Below are 20,415 nucleotides of genomic sequence, written 5' to 3'. Positions count from 1 at the left end.
CTGGTTTGATTAGATGAACATTGAACAGTGATATATAACTGCCCAGTTCATCGTTACAAAGGATCTAACACAAATCGGACGGTTGGAATTACCTGATCTAGAAGCCAAAAAGACAAGCAACCTGAAAGCTAGAGCCAGGGGTCCCACCTCAGAAGCGGGGCCTAGACGGCTAACGGCTTCACGGCTAGTAGTAGTGGGCCTATCACCTATGGCCCACTCGAGAGTCAAAACCCTGAGCTGTTGAGTCAAAATTTCAAGGGCAAATTGGTAATTTGATGCTAAGGACGTCCCTTTTTTCGTAATTACCCTTCCAATACGGAGACGCGAGTCATCAGGATTTTCAGGACATTTCCCGCAAGCACACTCCTACTTACCGCATTTTTCTTCTCTGTCTTTTTCCGAGTAGCGCACGGACCGGAGTGCCCATCGCCTGTGTGTCCCTCGAGACACTCCACTGTGATGAAACGCTTAGATCTAAAACCAGAAATCTCGAGTCCTAGCTCCGATAACGATCTTGGTACGTTCGGCGGTCCGAGTCCCGCGTTATCCATCTCATCTTTCTACTGTTGTTCTTTGAAAGTAGACATGTACCAAGTGTCACTATTAGTTCGGTCGTGATCTCATCTCGAGTCATGTTTTCTTTTTTGTCTCGAGCTGAGATGGCTCTGATTTGACAGGATATAGAGATCTGAGAATTCTTTGTTCATGTGGTGTCTCATTGGGATGAATGTGGGGTTTTGTTGTTCGGATTGACGGGGATCTTTTAATGGAGTAAGGGTTTCTCTGGGTTTAATGATTGAATGCTTCTGGTTGAATCTCGGATCTAGGAGTTGGAATTCTTATGATTAGAACTGGTTATGCTTACTGTTTTAGGGTCTGTAATCTTGTCCATTTTGCTTGTTTTGTGGGTTTAATCTTTCTGAATTTGCAATTTTCATTCAGTGCCAGATTTTGGTGGTTTAAGTGAATTCGAGTCGAATGAAGTAGGGTTTAAGGGTTTAGCAACTGAGAATGTCATAATGCAATTCTAGATTTCTAGATGCTTGCCTTGTCACTGCATTGGTGCGTCCTGATATGTGAGATCTTGACGTGGAAACTAATTTTGTGCTCCTAACATGTTACGCTCCGAAGAAATATTGTTATTATACGCTCGTTTTTAGTCCTGGATTGAAATTTCTTTTCTACAAGGAAGTGGGTGAACATTAGTTTTGCTTTTCTATTGTTTAATGGCAGATTTGAATTCTTTGAAGTTATGAACTCGATGGAAGGCCCTAACTAGTAGATCTGCTGTAATTCTGTGTGAAGTACGTTTGCCATTTCTAGAATGTCTCCGGTTTCTGTAGTTTAGAAGATTAGCGTAAATATGTATGCTCCAGACCATGGTAGTCCATAATTGTTAAATTTTTGCGTTCTTGTTCTTCTGACTGATTGTTTACATTTTGCTTTCAGATATATGAATATACTTACCTGGTGAAGGGCCATATATCTTTGTGTCTATAAGGTAGGTGGAGTTTGCATCTTGTTTCTTGGCATATAAAGTTTACTCCTAGTGACTCTGAAGCGAAACTTTTGTACTTTCTTGTGCAATGCAGGGGGAGTTGTAATTTTTAGAAAAGCTACAATGGCAGTGACCGAGTCTCAGAATCCAATTGTTGGAGAAATAACTTGCGGGTCTTTATTGCATCAATTGCAGGCAATATAGCTTTCTTTGTTTTTTTTGTCTTTATTTATAGTTTTCTTTGGAGAGTTTGGATCTCACTTTGATAAACAGAGAAAATTGCAACAAATGATTGCAATTTCTGTGGAAACTGACCAAAAATTTGTTATAATGCAGCAAATATGGGATGAAGTTGGTGAGAGTGATGAGGAACGTGACAAAATGTTGCTTCAGTTAGAGCAGGAGTGCTTGGATGTTTACAAGAGGAAAGTTGATCAGGCTGCGAAGTCAAGGGCACAACTTCTCCAGGCCCTGGCTGATGCCAAATCTGAACTCTCAAGTCTTCTCTCAGCTCTGGGAGAGAAAACTTTTGTTGGAGTGGTGAGTACAAAGCCATGCAACTATATATCTATATTATCATTCATCTAATAGTAAGTTCCATGCTCATTTAACTAAAACTACTCTGTATCGGAAAAAAAAAACTAAAAGTACTTAAATATGTGGGCATTTTTGTATGTGCGTTGATAGATTATATATCTTAACATACAAGAATGCAATTTTATCATTTTGCAAGTTCCGATTTTCTCATAGATACACTCTTTCTTATTTACAGCCTGAGAAGACGTCAGGGACAATCAAGGAGCAGCTTGCAGCTATAGCCCCAGTTTTGGAACAACTATGCAAGCAGAAAGAGGAGAGAATAAAGGAATTTTCTGATGTACAGTTGCAGATTCAGAAAATATGTGGAGAGATTGCTGGAAACTTAAAACTTAGTGAGCAAATAGGGACTCCTGTAGTTGATGAGTCTGACCTATCCCTGAAGAAGTTTGATGAATTTCATGCTCAACTTCAAGAACTTCAAAAGGAGAAGGTGTGTTTCTTACCCTCATAAATGCTCCAGTTAGTGAGAGATGGTTCAAGTCATATTTTCTCAAAACTTGTTCCATTGTTCTATCTCTTCCATTAAATTGATGACCTCCTCTGTCTTTTGATCTTGCAGGCTGATAGGTTGCACAAGGTCCTTGACTTTGTAAGCACAGTGCATGATCTCTGTGCTGTATTGGGGATAGATTTCTTCAGTACCATTACTGAAGTTCATCCAAGCTTGGATGACTCCATTGGTGTTCAGTCTAAAAGTATTAGCAATGACACTCTAGCCAGGCTGGCTAAGACTGTACTAGCATTGAAAGAAGACAAGAAACAAAGGCTGCTGAAGGTAATGATCCTTTTAGCTATTCAGCTCTGAGTTCACCATTGCTGAACTTTGCTCATCAAGGTTATATTGCACGGCATGCACAACTCTGTGTGCTAGATAAGATATGCATGATTTTCTTAGACATGGTAATCCTAGAAAATTTAGCTTATTGACTTGTTCTTATATGTACAACAATATCAAATCATAATTTTTTCTTATTAGATGTACTGACTTGATCCAGCTGAAAAAGGATAAGTTGTGACATTCTCATCTCATGCTTGATGCTCCATATTTTCAGAGATATTTAGCTCTACTTGTGTAAATGGTTGTTCTTGTATGTACCATATCCTGAAAGAACATGTTTGAAACTTTTTTAGTTTTGTTCACCTGCAACCCAGTTGTGTTTTTCATAGGAGGAAGTCCTTTGCTTCTATTTTTCTTAATGGTCATTTTTACCTGTAAAATATTTTTTATTTGATCGGAACAATGAATTTGATTATTCTAAGTAATGTCAACTTCTTTTTAGCTTCAAGAGTTAGCAGCCCAGCTATCTGATCTTTGGAACCTGATGGACACCCCCAATGAGGAGCGTAGTTTGTTTGATCATGTTACTTGTAACATCTCAGCTTCTGTAGATGAGGTTATTGTCCCCGGTGCCCTTGCTCTTGATCTGATCGAACAGGTTTGTAAGGCCTATCTGGTCTATGTGTTTACTATGTGCTTAAGTTTAAGTGAATTTGGTAATGTTCTCTTACTATCTTGTTTATGATGTGAAGGCTGAGGTGGAAGTTGAAAGGCTTGATCAGCTAAAAGCGAGCAGGATGAAGGAGATCGCTTTTAAAAAGCAAGCTGAACTTGAAGAAATATTTGCTCGTGCTCACATAGAAATTGATTCAGATGCAGCTCGAGAAAAAATAATGGCTCTAATCGACTCTGGGAATATCGAGCCTTCTGAGTTGCTGGCCGACATGGATAATCAGATCTTAAAAGCAAAAGAAGAGGCCCTCAGCAGAAAAGAAATATTGGACAAGGTTGAGAAATGGATGTCATCTTGTGAAGAGGAGAGTTGGCTAGAAGATTACAATAGGGTATGCATGATCTCTTTCTTCTCTCCAATAACATTATGCTTTCTTCAACAGATTAGCGAGTTCATCTGACCTGTGTCCTTTCTAGGTTTCAGAGATTTAGTGAGGTCATTTTGACTTATGATTGTTGTGGGAAGGCTCTTGAAAAATTTACTGTTGTTTTCCAAACAACTTCAGAATTGGCCTTGTTGGACACAAGAACCAAACGCTCAGATCCTTGTTTCCCACCTAGGTTAGAAAATCAACATGTGCTAATGCAGATATCTTGGAACCTACTGTTTTATCAGTCATGATATCTCCTTGCTTTGTGATCAACCTCATATTTCTTAACAATCAAATTAGTTGGATTTCTATCTTGATTATGTATTTCTTGGGGTTCCAGTGAAATGCAATGATGGATGGTGGGAGTCATCTTAATATGTCAGTAAGTAACCTGCATACAGGGTTGTAAATGGATCTGTTGAATTCAATTACTAATCCAATTGAATCCAGTTATCCAGGGGCTTGGATCATTATAGATACTTGGTTGGGTTCTTTCCCTTAGGTGGTCAATGGTCACCCTTCTATTAAGGGTTTAATCAGGGTTGAGTGTATAATTGAAGCATAACACAGATCCTGTATTAGCTTGTGGAATATCGTATACGTGGTGGATTAGACTTGAGAGTTTATCTTGTCTAAGCCCAACCAGGTTCAATCTTAAGGAGTGCATTACTCTATTAACTCCAGTTAGCCTCAAATCTGTTCTGACCCCTATCTATTGATAACCGTAACTGCGGAAAAAAAAAGAAAAAGAAATCAATGTTCACCACATAAGAGAAGCATAAATATGCATGTGTAGCAGAGGACATGAGGGCATGGATTTTTTCTTCTTCCCCATTGCATTCCCATATACAAGTCATTATCTTTTCAGTTGCAGATGGATTTCTAACTCTCTAACAAGGGCTTTCTGTAACAGGATGATAACAGATATAACTCAAGCAGAGGTGCACACATAAATCTCAAGCGTGCAGAGAAAGCTCGTATTTTGGTCAACAAAATTCCAGGTATGCTTGGATTTATGGTGCTATATTTGTCATGTAGTTATGAATTTCCAGAGCAAAAGATTTTTGTTCGATTGTATTGTATGGGGAATCCTGGGCCTTCAGGAGTGGGAGGGGGGTCTTTAGAAATGATGAAGGGCATGTGGCTTGGGGCAATTGGAGTAGGAGACTCGTTAAGGGCAAAAGTTATGGCTGATATACTGGGGGTTCAGCGGGGAAGAGATTTGAATATAGAAAGATTAATCATTGAAGGTGATTCTAAGGTGGTTATTAGTTTGGCTGATGAAAAATGAAACAGCATTGTGGTCCTACAGAAATAAAATACAGCAATTTAGGTGGTTGAATAGGAATGTTCAAATTCAAATTAAATGGGTTCAAACATCAGCAAACTGTATGGCTGCTGAGTTTCTCTTGGACTCAATTGTAAACAAAATGTAAGGGGAGAGAGTAAAATCTGCTCTATAAAAAGTTTATGTAATATTTACTGTTTTCAATAAAATTAACTGTTATCTATAAAAAAGATTTCTCTTTTGTTGGATTTCATATTATAGAGTTACATGGTTAGAGGGCATTTCTGGATCAAGGGCATAATTGATGGTTTGATGCCAACACATTCCTGATGACATACAGAACAGATGAAGCTTTTTTTGTCATTGTTATCTGATGAGTCTTCCGTGGGAGATCTTCTAGGATATTAATGCATCTGGCACTTGTTGTCCAATAGACATGCATTTTGTGCTCATCATGGATATAGAATGGTTTGGTTCTTGCTTTCTGCATCTATGCCATTGTCTGGCAACTACCTTTATCATTTGAACTGCAGATTACCCAACGTTAATAATTGGTTTTCTTGGTCTTGTAGCTCTAGTTGACACCTTAGTGGCCAAGACGCAGGCATGGGAGGAGGACCGTGGCATGTCATTTACTTATGACGGTGTTCCTCTCTTAGCCATGCTAGATGAATATGCCATGCTCAGACATGACAGAGAAGAAGAGAAGCGGAGAATGAGGGTAAGTAGAATTCCACTCTCAGAACACTTATTTGTTGTTCTAATTAGGGGAAATTAAAAAAAATATGTTGATAATGATTTCATTTATGGACTGTTTGGATACCATTCAATGTAATCACTCTAAATTTATTCTGTAAGGCTGTGTTTGGATTGTGGGTGGAAGTGGAAAAGCAGCATGGGTTCTGCAATTAAATGAACAATGGGAATGACTACACCCTAGGTTCATTCTATTTTCTATTGACTTGACAAAAGATGTGGCAAAAAGTCTGTTATCCTCCATGTTTTTCCTCCATGTTTTTGTTTCTTCACTTTTAGGAGCAGAACAATGGAGTGGACCTTGTAAATCCTTTTTTGTTTCTAATTTCCATTTCTGTGACTCTGTCCCAATCCAAACACATGCTAAATTCATCATCTAGATTCGATTCATTTTAGGAAATGTTATATGAATAGGGTTGAAGTCTTTTTTAAGGTTTCAAGGTTATCTCATGTTTCTATTTTTTTTGTCATAGTGAATTTATTTTGGATGAACTGCTTTCAAATGCTGAAAAGAATTTAGAAGGAAATGATTATTATTTCCTTATCTCCAATGCCTTCTTAGAGCTTTCCACTAGGTGGCCATCCCTGCATCAGCCACTTGGGAGGTTGTGGCTGATGTGGCTTATCCATTATATTGAGATATTTCTGAAGCAACACCAGTCCCTGAAAGTTTCGATTCTGGGATTTGATTGCAATGTACCAAGAACTATTGGGTTGAGACTTAGCCCTCGGATAACATGAGGGTTCTGAGACACTCTCCCATGGAAGATATCTTGGTTTATGACCTGTCGAGCAAAGTCATCCCCTCCCCTTGAGGTGAATTGGTAAAATGTTCCCAACTTCCCATACAGATTTGTTGGTCCTATCTGATAAATAAAGGTTCCCAATTTCATCTCATGGAAGGATGATTTGCCCAACTTGGACAATTGATTGATTAGATAGGTGATCCTCTGGTTGACCTGTTTAATGCCAAGTGAAACATTCTATACCCAACCATTGCTTTGGTTCCACATGTAGGCTGCATAATATAGGACAGGCTACATGACCATAGGGTAAATGTAGCAAACATAAAAAAAATCTAACAAAAAAAGAAAAAAAATGTAGCAAACATATATGGCATATGGGTTGCCACCTGATCAGCTTCCTGGATTGTGTAGATATTCTTTTACCAAATACATATATATCTATATTATTACTATTCGGCTGGTGTTGATGAAGAGGCATTTACAGGACCAGAAGCGATTCCATGAGCAACTAAACACAGAACAAGAAGCCATATTTGGTTCAAGGCCGAGTCCCAGCAGACCACTTGGTCCAAAAAAGGTGGTGGGCCCACGTTCTAATGGAGTTACAAGTAATACTCCTAGTCGACGATTATCTCTGAATTCCCATCAAAACGGCACGAGATCCTTGAGCAAGGATGGAAAGAGAGACAATAACCGGCCTGTAGCTCCTGTTAACTATGTAGCCATATCAAAAGACGATCCAGGATCACCTGCATCAGGCACTGACTTGACTGAGGCTTCACCATGATCTTTGTAGGCTTATACAGCTGTGGTAATATTAGGTAGTGTAGTTGCAAAATTAAAGGAATGTATCTTTTTTGATAAGTAATTAGAGGAATGCATCCTTTCAATAGCAAGTAGAATTTATGGACTGGATGAGAAGTACGTTCACTTGGCATTTAGATGCTTTTATTCATAACCTTTATTCGATCTTCATCTGCATCTAGTTCAGAGAAAGAAGGAAAAAGAAATTGATGATCTTTAACAAACCTTAGAAATGCAACTCGAATTGGATTTATATGTCAAAGTTTTGAAAGAGGTGGTGATGATACGACCTATGAGTTTTATAATCTATTCCCCCTGCGATTGTGACAGAAGTTTGGATTCTAAATGGGATTTGGGTTCCGTCTAATATTGTCCAGTGGTCTCTAATTGACCAAAACAATTATGGGCTGGGGCTGGTGTACAATCTATTGTATCACTTGCTTATTTGGTGTTTGGTGTAGAAGGCGTTTTTTATCAAATGTGATTCAGTTCACATAATCAGCCATGCAATGCCCAATGCCCGATGTCCTCACACAGGGGCGCCTCATAGGCACATCCACCATGCATTGGGAACATCTCCCGTGAATAACAACTTGGCCTCCTGCAAGTATAAACGTGTTCAAACTTTGAAGTGTTACTTTTTATTATTAAAAATATTTTGCTGCGATATGGATGTGACAACTCAGAAAAAAGTAGTGTTGCTTTTCACTTTTTTTATCATTTCCCCATGTGAGCCTATGAGGCCTCCTTCCCCGAGTGGCCGAGTTATATATGGTGTCTGTTAAATTACATTTATAAAATTTGTCCCCAAGCGCCTGTTGCGTTTTCTGCAAAACGGTATTTTTGGTATTAAATTTGGCATTAAATACGGTCTATCTAACAAAATGGACAAAAATAAGAGATCACATCCGCCGCGCCTCACAAACCCTCCCTGTGCACATCTCAGTGTGTGAAGCAGCTATTTATTGAAGTTTTTAACAACGCATAGGAAGAAGGTTCAACATGTTTCTCTTTATATTCGCCATGTCCCTGTGCGCAACGAGATCGGATCTGCTCCTCACACACCTGGCGCCTTACGCTCACATCTTTTATATGTATTTATTATTATTATTATTCATGAGAGATATTCTTAATGCACGGTGAATATGTTTGTGAGGTGCTCATTTGTGAGGAACAGATCCCATCACGTGTACAATTTGCATCATCATTTACAAATGCATGCATGTCATCAATTATCATATTACGTATTGCATGCCAACATGAAATCAAGGGAATACTACTTTGCATGCATTACGTACATGGAGCAAAACAACCAATATTGGTATTGGGCATATCCCTAGCCGTTTACGATTATCTACAATTCAGTCTTCCCCCTCATCGGTTCTGGACTTTGATGAAGAATTTCAGCTCCGTTGAGAATACGAGGCTCTTCTTGAGCAAGACGAATTGCATGTATTGGAAACAATTAATGGTCCAGGGTAGATTGGCTACAGCCTACAAGCGGGTGATAGAAATTCACGTTTTTATTTTTATTTTTCCATATTTCAGCTACAAACAGAAGATTGAAATATGGAGCTGAGCCTGAACGGATGATATTAAAACTATCCAATAAGTTAAATTGTATGGTCGTTATTCCAATCTGTTATGGACTACAGGATTGGTAGGGCCCTTCATAATTGATCACATAATTTTTCATTCACAGTATCAATATCAGGTCCAACTATTAATAATAATAGTGCTTCAATTTCACTTTAATTTATTCAATTTTAAAAACAATTAATTTAAATTTATTTTTTATTAGTAAATAGTAAAGTCTTTCTAACCGAAAAAATAATGCTTGGGCTTAACTCATATTAGTTTGGCCCAAATGGGAATGTTTATTCTAAAAAATTGTGAACGTCTTAGGGCTTCTTTTACTTCAATTTTGTTTGACAAAGCCCATGCATCTCACATGTCCCGATTAGTTTCCTCTTCAATCTCTTTGACTCTCTTAATCCCTTTTGGCTCTCTACAGTATGGGTATAAAATTGGTAGATTGGGTTAGGTTAAGGACCAAACCAACCAACCCTAAAATGGACCCTAATTATGACTCAAAATTGATGTCAAGGCAAAACCCAAATTTGCCAACCCAAAGAGGGGTGCAATTTGGGTCGGGTTTGTTGGGAGTTTGATAAATGTTCAATGGGCTTGAACCCTAACCCAATTCTGATATTGAAATTCTTCAAATTTTGCAACCTGGCTTGCAGCTAGGGGTGAGCATGGGTAGACTTGGTTAGGTTCCATGACAGAACTTTGAACTTATCCTGTAAGGGTTGGTTCTAGATTTTTGGAACCAAAACCTATCCTATGAAGGTTAGTTCCAAGGTCGATTTTGACCTTGGCAGTCCCGGTATTGATTCCAGGGTTTACATGTGGAACCACTTATTCTTTGTTTACTCCCCCTTAAAAATAAAACGTGTTCTTTAAAAATTTGATTTTCAATGAATATAATATATAGTTTAAAACTTGTATTATCTTTATTGATTAAATTGAGTAATTTAATATGTAGATTATATATATATATAATATATATAGTTCAAAACTTATTATTATAGTTTAGGTTTTGTAAGCATTACCTTTTACATTACTTATTATACACATTCAAATATTAAAATGAAAAAAAATGATCAAATCATTTAAGTAACTCAATGGTTAAGTAAGACCTTGCCTTTGGAACCATGAGTGCTAGGGTTCAAATCTTCACATCCTCAAAAATATTTTGGAGTTTATTTCAAGGCAAGTTTGGTTCCAAGGCTGGTTCCACTAAGTCCAACCAAGGTTTGTCAGGGCAGTTTGAGTAGAGTAAACCCCTATACCCTAGAATTGGCTTGGGTGGGAGTCAATCCTACCCTGTGATATGAATAGGATATCCGAATTTGACCATTAGATATTTGAATTATTTGAATTCGATTCGATTATGTCAAATCTCGAATTCAAAATTGGATTTTTGAATACACACCCCTAGTTATGGGTAGAACCTACCCATTTGCTCACCCCTACTTATAGCCCTAAATTAGGGGTCATCATGGACCAATCTAGATTGGGCTTGAGCCTACATGGCCCACGTTGAGCCAGGCCTGATTCCAGGCCTATAGCTTTTGTATGTAACATATGAAAGGTATTTTGTACTTCCTTCCCACCTGTAGTTCAATTTGTGAAGGTTGTTCTTAAAACCTTAGTAATGGCAATAAAACTGCTTTTTTATTCTTCTCCAATCGCAACTCAAAAAATTATTTCAAGGAAAAAAGGAGTTGCAAGAGCTGTGCATTTTTCCTTCAAAACAAAGATTGTAAAATGCAAAAGGGGATTTCATTTCCTCAATTTTGGAGACAAGAGTCCAAGAAAAATAAGAAAAGGATTGCATATTAGTTATGGTACAATCTAATTTCATAATGTTTCCTACCATGAGGTCTTGGGATTGTCCATTTAGCGGGTTTTTATTTTAATCTCTAGAGTTTTGAGAACATGAATTTCAACCAAACATGCCAATGGGATGTAATTAAAGGCAATTCTCATATATGCCTTCGGAAGAAGTCTGCCATGAGAAACCAACATCTTTACTACCCAAACCAATTTCATCTTCTTCCTATTCCCCTGTTTCTTCATTTGTTTCTAACAAACTTTTTTTTTTTTTTGGGGGGGGGAATCAATCAAAAAACAACTGATTCATTTATGAGATTTGTTGATACATATACATATTTATCAATCGGGGCATAAGCAGTTTGGATCAAGTAGGCACAACATTGTAAGCACGTTAAATGAGCACTTGATAAATTTTTTTGACTACTTTCAAAATATTTATCAAGTGCTCATTTAACGTACTTAATTATATTGTATTTATTTAAATCTGGTCCTGGGCATATAGGTATCATGGTAGTCAAGGCCCTTTCTTTGGGTTTAGCCTTTGGCCACCAAACAAGCCTTATAGCGTTCAATAGATCCCTCCACATTGAATTTGATTTTGTACACCCATTTAGACCTAATGGGTCATTCGCCCAATGCCTGTGGTAATTCAACAATAGACCATGTATTGTTGTGTTTGTAGCACTTCTATTTCTTCAGTCATGGCCTTTCGCTAGTGAGCATGTTTAATAGCTTCAACAAATGTGGTGGGCTCGACCAAGGAGGATGGGTCCACGGTTGTGGTTTGGATGGTGGTGTGGGTCGTAGGCTTAAGTGATGGAGGAAGTAACACCGGTAAAGTTGTGAATTCATGGAATTGTTAATATTGGGTCAATGCCAATTATCATGAATTGGATTTGCAAGCTGGTCAAGTTGTAAGCTTGGTAGAGGCCCGTCATCACTTTAGGGCAATGAATAACAGGATGGGAACTAAGGCATTGAGTAATGTCGCAAGAAGTAAAGATGGTGTGTGTGGTCAAGTCATAAACCCAATAAGCCTTTTTGCGCATAAGATTATGTTTGGATGCAGTGAAAATGAAAAGAATGCAAATTTTATTTTGAGTTTTACCTACTTTAGATCTTATTTTACATGGTTTGTAATGCAATCAAAACAAAATAAGGTAAATTTTGGAATAAAAATAAATCACAATTTGCACCAAAAACATTTGCACTACCATAGTTTTGTATCAGTGTAAATAAATTCACATTGGAACCAAACACAGCATAAGAGTAGCCCATAAAAACATATTTCTTAGCACAAGTATCAAATTTATGACGTATGGGTGATGTGTTTTGGCCAAAGCACAAGCAACCAAAAACTTGCATGTATGTGAGTGGTTTATGAAACAACATTTCCATAGGCAATATGCTGCCCATATTGCCATTAGTGGTATCCACACTCATGCCATTGTGACATCCCTTGTGCTTGTGCGTAAATCATTTGATCTCATTGTTGATGGCATTGAAAAGCATGGTTTTTAAAATCGAACCGGTCAGGGCATCATTTTCCGGTTTGGTGGTTCAATCGTCCAGGTCGAATGGTTCAATCCGTGACATTATAAATAAATAAATAAACAAAAAATACTTATATATAATAAAAAATACCATAAAAATTTAAATAAAATACAAAAAATACACAGAAAAATACAGCAAAACAACATATGAAAAAAATAAAACTATCTAAATATAAAAATAGTAAAATACAGAAAATACAGAAAAAATTCCAAAAAATATAGAAAAAATATGTAATGAGCACCTATTTTTTTGAGAAGAAAAAAGCATATTAGTTCAGAAAAAATTATCTGAACATATTTTGAGAAGAAAGCATAAATTTCATATCAAAACATATTTTGAGAAGAAAAAAAGAAAGAAAATTCAGAAAAATATAGGATGAGACCCTGTTTTTTTGCTAGGAAATGAAGAATAAGAAGGATAGAAGAATAAGAATGTGTTGATTTGATAAAATTTAAGATATTCCTTGCTTATCAGTTCAGGTTTTGAAGCCTTCGAGGGTATAAGACTGCATACATCTTGTGTATTGAATCGGCAAGCTCGTCGAGTGCCGAGTGTCGCTGCAAGTTGCCGTTGCAAGTGTTGGTGTCTAGTGAATCTTTTCGTCATCGGATGCCGCTACAAGTGCTTGGGTGAGGGTGACTCTTTTCATTGCTGCAAGTTCGTCGGTGTGTGTCACTGTCGGATGTCGGAGTTGATGGCTGCCATAGGTGGTAGGGTGTGAGGGTTGAGACTTGAGAGGACTGAGGAGTGAGGAGGGAACTCGGGAAATAACCCTAAAGGCTAAACCGAATAAGGGGCTGGGATTTGAAAATCGAACTGGTTGGGATATAATTGGTATTTTACTATTTGTTTTTTTATTTAAAACATTAAAAAATAAAAATATTAACCTGCGAACCGCTACCCAGGTCGAACGGTTTAGTAGTTCGATCGCTCGAGTCAGCGGTTTCTTTTTACTTTTTAACATTTTTTTTTTCAAATATCAGGTTTCTAGTAAAGCCAGACCCAAGTGGCTGACTGGTTACTAGTTTTTCCGGCCGACCATCCGGTCTGGTCCGATTTTGAAAACCATGTTGAAAAGAGTATCATACAAGCTCATGAGAATCTCCGCCCATGATCAATATTGGTTAAGTTTGCTTTATTTTCTAAATTATAGCTTGGTGAAGTTTGCTTCGATCCCCTTTTCCAATGAGTGTGTTAAATTTGGAGAATGAACTTATGTGGAATGTATGGGTCAGGCATCTCCTTCTCTGTTGATTTCACCCTCTCAAGGTTTCTAAGGGTCCGTTTGGTTCGTAATCAGAATTGGAATCCTCCGGAATCGGAATCGGAATGGTCCATTCCCATAGTCTGTTTGGTTCAGACAGGAATGAGAATGAGAATTAAAGTCAGCAGGAATAGGATTCCATTCCCAAGGGCGGGGTAGGGAATGGCCATTCTCTCAAATGGAGGAATGGCATTCCAGCAGGAATGGGAATGGGATTCCGATTCTGCCCAACCAAACAGTTGGAATTGGAATAGCCCATTCTGATTCCAATTCCAGACCCCTATTCTTGCAAACCAAACGGACCCTAGGAGGGGGATGCAAATCAGATTTCTAACAGGGATTGGAGTCCAAAAATCCCTTTTTTCTTTGTTGGCAGTGCGGCTAATTATGGGATTGCCATTGCAGTAGCACTTTCAGAGGAACTGCTCCTGAACTTGGGTGGCCTCAAAGCATAGAATTGTCGAAATGGACCTTCGACTTGATAGAACAAAGACCGTTGAAATGGAGATTTTTTGCCTTTGAATGCCTGCCTCTACATATGCTTCATCAGCCTGAGTGCCGAACCAGAAGGAAACCATCACCTCTCCTGCCTTGGCCTTCTCCCCTTTCTTGTCCTTCAGTCAGGTGACTTGTACAACCTGGGATCTCTAACAACATTTGAATGGGTGTGACAGTGTGGGTGTGACCGGAATGATGCTGGAGAAGGAGATGGAGATCTATGGGAGTGGGCTTATAAAATTTGTTAGAAAGGGTATTTTAGGAATTTTTGGAAAATATATCAACCAGTGGTGTGATATGTGATAAAGTGTGACATAAAGTTAATGGAAGGGGAGGTTTTAGACAATTGTCAAAAAAATTAGGGGTACTTTAAGACAATATTAAACAATAAGGGTAGAGTTAGTCAATTAGCTAAGCCATATACATCGTTTAAGAAATTTGCCCTTCTTAGAAGAGTTAGAGGAGGTTTTTATATTGGGAGAATGACGGTTCAGCCCAGGGTCAGAATTTGTAGGCCCAAAGTACATTTGGGGTAGGTGCCAGCTTGGAGTTGATGCCAATTCACGGGCGGTCATTGGTGCATAGAGTGTGAGTTGTTGACATTTTGAAATCTGCATTGGGCCTGTCTGTACTTTTCCGTTTTATATTTTACCATTTTTTTTTCTAAATAATCTGCATGGATTGTTTAGATTATATATACTGAACAGGATATAGGAATTTTAGGCTTTATAAAAAAGTTATAAAAACAACATAATGACTTTTTCTTTTTTGATAAATAAATGACTTTTTTCTTGCCTCACAAAGTATATGTTTGGTTTTGTTGGAGTTTACAGAGAGACCATTTATTACTTTAAACATTTATTTGTATTATCTTACTTTAAATTATTTTTGCTTTTTATTTGGTTGGACATCACTTTAAACCAAGTTTTTTAAAACTGAATCGGACGGGGAACCGTTTTAGGGTCTAGTTCCCAAGTTGAATGGTTCGACCATTCGAACCAAATGGATGGCCCATTCTAACGAAAAAAATAAAAAGATAATAAAAAATGACCAAAAACCGTTGTCCGAGTCGACCACCCAGGTTAGCAGTTTTGGGCTGGAACAGAACTAGTTAGGTTTTCGGTTCTCGATTTTTCCAATCCAACCATCCGGTCCGGTATGATTTTAAAAACATTGCTTTAAACGTTTATTGGTTTTGTTGGAGTTTACAGAGAGGCCATTTATTACTTTAAACGTTTATTTGTATTATCTTACTTTAAATGTTTTTCACTTTAAAAATTTTTTGCTTTTTTATTTGGTTGGACATCACTTTAAACCAAGTTTTTTAAAACTGAATCGGATAGGGAACCGTTTTGGGGCCCATTCCCAAGTTGAATGGTTCGACCGTTCGAACCAAATGGATGGCCCATTCTCACAAAAAAATAAAATAAAAAGATAATAAAAAAATTAAAAAGTAAAAAATGACCAAAAAACGTTGTCCGAGTCGACCACCTAGGCTAGCGGTTTTGGGCTGAAATAGAATTGGTTAGGTTTTCTGTTCTCGATTTTTCCAATCCAACCATTCGGTCCGATATGATTTTAAAAACATTGCTTTAAACGTTTATTGCTCTCCACCTTATATTAAACCCATAAAAACATGACATATCATCATTTCGTTTCAAGAAATGATGGGCGTTAGACGAGGCAAAAAATAGTGATTATATATATATATATATATAAGGAAGTTTTTCAGGCATTTTCTAAGAAGTTGACATGATACATCATCATTTTGTTTCAAGAAATGTGGGGCGTTAGGGGAGGCGAAAAATAGTGATTATATATATATATATATATATATATATATATATTAAAGGAAGTTTTTTAGGCATTTTCTAAGAAGTTGCTATTAAAGCCCATAACCCCCCTCCCCCCACCATTCAGATACATGACATACTCATTTTTTTGGAAAGTTAGACACCGTTCAGACAACCCACTACCACCATTTTCAATCAATCCCTAAAAACTGAAGAAAATGCAAAAGTGGTTATCCACAACCACTCTGTCTATGTTCTATCAATCTTAGTTAATCTTTAATGATGGTGCACGATCCGGTCACTCCTAGATGGCACTTACGTGGCTCCTGGAAGGTACTTGAGATGGAGAAGAAAAAGAATCCCCGGGGGCTTGCCCGGCGGGAACACTCTGATGCTTAAGTTAGTATTCTATAGGAGAAGCAGGGAGAAGATGAAAGCTAAGACTGCAGGTAGCGCGAGAGTAGAAGATGATACGCCCGTTCCTTGATACTAGCTCCTTATAACAGAAATCCATTGCATCCGGCCCACTATCCTCTGACAGGGCAGGTATAACCACCACTGTCAGCCTGTCGCAGCCGTTACTAGCAGGGGCTGAGGTGGCACGTGCGGGGCCGTCATCGCAGGGTACATGCCTGTCGGGTGTGAGGCACCCTCTAAAGGTGGCAGGCACGACGCTGTTTGACGAGGGATATGGCTGCTATCCCCAGATTTGTCGGGTATGGTGGTCGGGCAGGAGGTCTTCCTGCGATACGCTGAGTTACCCTTTCGCGAGTTACCCTATGCTGGGCTATCTCATAAGCAGCGAGCTGCCCGTGGCAAGCTAAGCCGAGCTGTCTGGTCCGAGGTGTCTTTACCTCGGGGTCTCTATAGGCGTGTCAGTGTGTTCCTGTCTGGGAGAAGCTTCTTGAGGAGTGCTCACGCGGCCCATTCTCGAGCTATTTTGTAGCGAGCTCGTAATACTTCAGGATTACCTTTAATAGAATTGGTCCTTGGGATGACTTGTCTGCTTGGGAGCTTGGGCGAGCTAGTTCCCCTAGCTCGCGAGCTAAAGTTGCCTCGGAGTATCCCTTCAAAGGTAGCTCGCGAGCTTCTCCTTTTGTGAGATACGATGTAGTGAGCTGCTTTATGGGCCCATCACTTGGTCGCACTAGGCTACAATGCTGAGCTGTTGTTCGTGCTGAGTTAGTGTCCACGTGTCACCGTTCCATAGGTCGGGTCAAATCGTCCTCCATCAATTGCTCCCCACTCCTTGAGCTGAGAGCGTTGCCTTAGCGTGAGGAGTTCATGAAGCGTGATGGACTGATTTGACCGAAATTCAAACTTGATTGACTACTCACATTAAATGCATCCATGGGAATCAAGAGATTTTCTGACTTTTCTGACTTTTCAGATTCCCAAAACACGCTAAAGTATCTCTTAATTTCAAGCGTCGTGCAACCGTCATTGCCTTAATCGTGGAAGACGTGCCGCCAATCACATTCGGTTTTCAGAAGGCGTGCGGTCAATGTGCCTGCGAGCCGTTGGATTTGCTTTGATTTGGGTCGTCAATTCGAAAACGTGGGGGCTATAAATAGAAGGGCCCTCTGGGCCTCGTTTCCCCTCACGCCATCTTGCTGTCTTCGGATTCTGAGGTCGTGCACCTGTCGGGTCTACTCGAGTTCCTCAACTTATTTCATCCTGTCCCCTTTCGGTGAGTCTTACTTATTGTCGGTCATGTCGGGATACCCGTACCATGTCCGTTACCAGGGCGGTGACCAGGATGATGATGCTCCCTCGAGCTTGGGAGCAGGTTCCGGGGGCCAGGGAGGTCTCCGGTGAAGGAGCTTCTACTTCACGGGGAAGGGAGCCCAATACTTTCGGCCTTTCCTCCATGATAGAGGGGAGACTTAGGTCTCTGATTAGCTATTTCCACCTCCCTAGGGACCTTCTCTACTCCATCCCCATTGTTAATTTTCCATGGGAGCATGGCCCCAACGATATAGTCATTTACCAGGAGCAGCTCGAGGCTGGCTTGCGTCTCCCTCTGCACCCCTTGATAGTGGAGGTGCTAAACCACTTCAATGTCACTATTGACTAGCTCCATCCCAATGCCATCAGGAACTTGGTTGGGACGATATCCTTGTGTTGGGAATACTATCTTCCCTTGAGTCTGGACATCTTCTCCGTTATCCTCTGTATAAAGAATGCCACTCTCGGGGCCTCACCAGAGAGCCGTCTCTACTACTTCTCTCTCTGCCGTGGCTACAAGCTTTTGCATGAGCTCCCGAAGAAAATCCCCGCCTGGAAGCGGGATTATTTTTTGGTTCGCAACCCCGAAGGGTGGCCCTTCCTTACTTCTTGGAGGGGCGCCATCCAGGACTCCAGAGCCAAGCTGGACCCCAAAACTCATAAAACGATGCTGTCCTGGGCATCAGTAGGCTTCCTCTGCTCGGACTACTTGGCTGAGGAGAAGCTCGTGTAGGCTGGCTTGAGCCCGCCTTCTTTCAAGCAATCAGGGGCGCAAGGTGAAGAGGTCGTGCCCCGATCGAACTCCCACCTCGGGGGGTACTGAGTTCGGATCTGCCGAGCTAGCTTTATCCTCCCCTCCGCCTGAGATCCCGCCACCTCCATCTGAGGGAACTAGTGGGGCTGGTCTCGGAGGAGGTAAGCTCCCACAGCAGGGGCGATTCCCCGTAACCCTTTCCAGCCATCCCCTTACCCTCCGTTCCCAGTGGGGAACTGGGAAGGGGTGAATGACTACACCGTGGCTCGCCGAAGGAGCCAGAAGGCAATTAACAATGATGAGGTCGCCCATTGTGGGAATATGGAGCCCGGGGACCTCGCCGCGTTTGCCTCCTCTCACTGCATGGTGGTAAGTGATTCTTTCCCTTCTCTCATTTCGCTTCCTTTTGTTGTCCCTTGATCTTCTTTCTGTTGGCAGGTGAATACCGCCATCCATGCTATGGCTCTCCAGACGCGCATCCACCATGTTGACGCCCTCGACCAACGGGCTGCTAATAAAAAGCTCCAAGGCGAGCTCGACCGGATTCGGGGCGAGCTCCATTACACTTGCAAGGGGAGTGAATCTCAGGAGCTGCTCATCCGCGACCAGGAGGCACAAATTTCCCGGCTTTCTGAAGAGAGCACGCGTTACCGCGAGGAGTCTTCGAGGGTGGCGGCGGAGAGGGAGCTCCTTCGGCAGCAAGTATGGGACTTGGAGTCCACTCTTCTAGATCGAACTCGAAATTTTGACCAAATGGTGGAGGCCGAACGAGAGAAGGCGGTCTGGGATTTCAAAGACTCCCAAGAATACCACGACCTCCAGGTGGAATATGGCTCGAGTTCGTACCATTTTGGGTTTACGCTCTGCCATGGGTGGGTGGTTCAGAAGAAGTTCTCCGGGGTTAACCTCGACGACATCACTATGAAGGGCCTGTCTCCTGAGGTGAAGGATCAAGCAGAGGAAGAGGAGCCTGACTCCCCGGAGGATGAGGATGAGGAGGCGGATCCCTGAGGCGGTGTTTCTCCTGGACTTCTGATGGCTCCCGGGTTCCATAAACCCAGTCTTCCGAAGATCTTTGGTTGGGCGGTTATGCCCTGTGATTGTTAAACTTTCCCGAGCTGCTTAGCTCAGTTGTTGCCTTGTCATTTTTCTCTCTTCTTTTTTTTTTGAAATGGTAATGAATGTTCTTCTTTTTTCTTTTAAGTATGGTGTGCACTCTTTATCTTTGCTAAGGCGGTCTCAACACCCGAGCTATTAGAGCTACATACCCGAAGTAGGACTTCTCGATAAGCATTATTTCGAACGGTCCCTTAAATCATTTAAGGTACCTCTAGGGTACACGGCGAAGTGATTACCATGCGTGCCCAAACCACATACTCATCGATTATTCTTTGGTTCGATCACCGTACCGGAATGAGCTATGCTTGTTGGTGTTTAAACCTGAGCTGCTCACGCTTTTCATACTTTACCCCCATTGTCAAATTGGCTAAGTCCTTCTTGATGCGAGGTGTTGGTTAGCTCGGTGCGTTAGGCCGTAAGCCGGGGGGCGACTTGTAGTCTACCCTTGAAGTTCGCCCACGTCATGGAGACGACTGGGTCTTGTTGCGCCGAGGTCATATTAGCTCGGTATTTTGGCCCTTAGGCTCGGGGAGTGGCTCGTGGCCTACTCAGTTGTTACAGATAGTATTGTTTAAGTTGACAATATTCCATGCCCGAGGTACTTGTTTCCCTTCAAGGGTTTCGAGCTCGTACGTTCCTTCCCCGAGCACTCGTTTCACTCGGTAAGGTCCTTCCTAGTTGGACCGGAGCTTGCCAGCGCCGGGCTCAGGTACCATAACTTTACGAAGGA

General features: G+C 40.6%; 1 protein-coding gene across 3 annotated transcripts; it reads left to right on the top strand.

The window, feature by feature from the left end:
- The first annotated feature begins 320 nt into the window (after window positions 1-320).
- MAP65-1 (microtubule-associated proteins 65-1) lies at window positions 321-7,744 on the top strand. Of its 3 annotated transcripts, none has more exons than XM_010254309.3 (11): window positions 321-517; window positions 1,450-1,501; window positions 1,593-1,693; window positions 1,835-2,038; window positions 2,271-2,528; window positions 2,658-2,873; window positions 3,379-3,534; window positions 3,629-3,940; window positions 4,893-4,980; window positions 5,840-5,988; window positions 7,254-7,744. In XM_010254309.3, exons 3-11 carry the CDS (start codon window positions 1,622-1,624, stop codon window positions 7,554-7,556), a joined length of 1,758 nt encoding a protein of 585 aa, XP_010252611.1. In that variant the 5' UTR covers window positions 321-517; window positions 1,450-1,501; window positions 1,593-1,621; the 3' UTR covers window positions 7,557-7,744. The 3 variants fall into 3 exon arrangements, with proteins under 3 accessions (XP_010252611.1, XP_088757941.1, XP_088757937.1); XM_088901815.1 differs by having other exon boundaries at window positions 504-771; XM_088901811.1 differs by having other exon boundaries at window positions 505-874.
- Window positions 7,745-20,415: the final 12,671 nt, after the last annotated feature.

This window comes from Nelumbo nucifera, chromosome 1 (assembly GCF_055504915.1).
Source record: "Nelumbo nucifera cultivar China Antique chromosome 1, China Antique-T2T, whole genome shotgun sequence".
NCBI classification, from domain to species: Eukaryota; Viridiplantae; Streptophyta; class Magnoliopsida; order Proteales; family Nelumbonaceae; genus Nelumbo; species Nelumbo nucifera.
The sequence above is the reverse complement of the archived record's forward strand: the minus strand, read 5'-3'. Positions and strand labels throughout refer to the sequence as shown.

Coding starts and splice junctions, on each gene's coding strand:
- MAP65-1 (XM_010254309.3), top strand. CDS start 1,622: ATGGCAGTGACCGAGTCTCAGAATCCAATTGTTGGAGAAATAACTTGC. Junction 1,694..1,834: donor CTTTATTGCATCAATTGCAG/GCAATATAGCTT, acceptor GTTATAATGCAG/CAAATATGGGATGAAGTTGG. Junction 3,941..4,892: donor GGCTAGAAGATTACAATAGG/GTATGCATGATC, acceptor TTTCTGTAACAG/GATGATAACAGATATAACTC.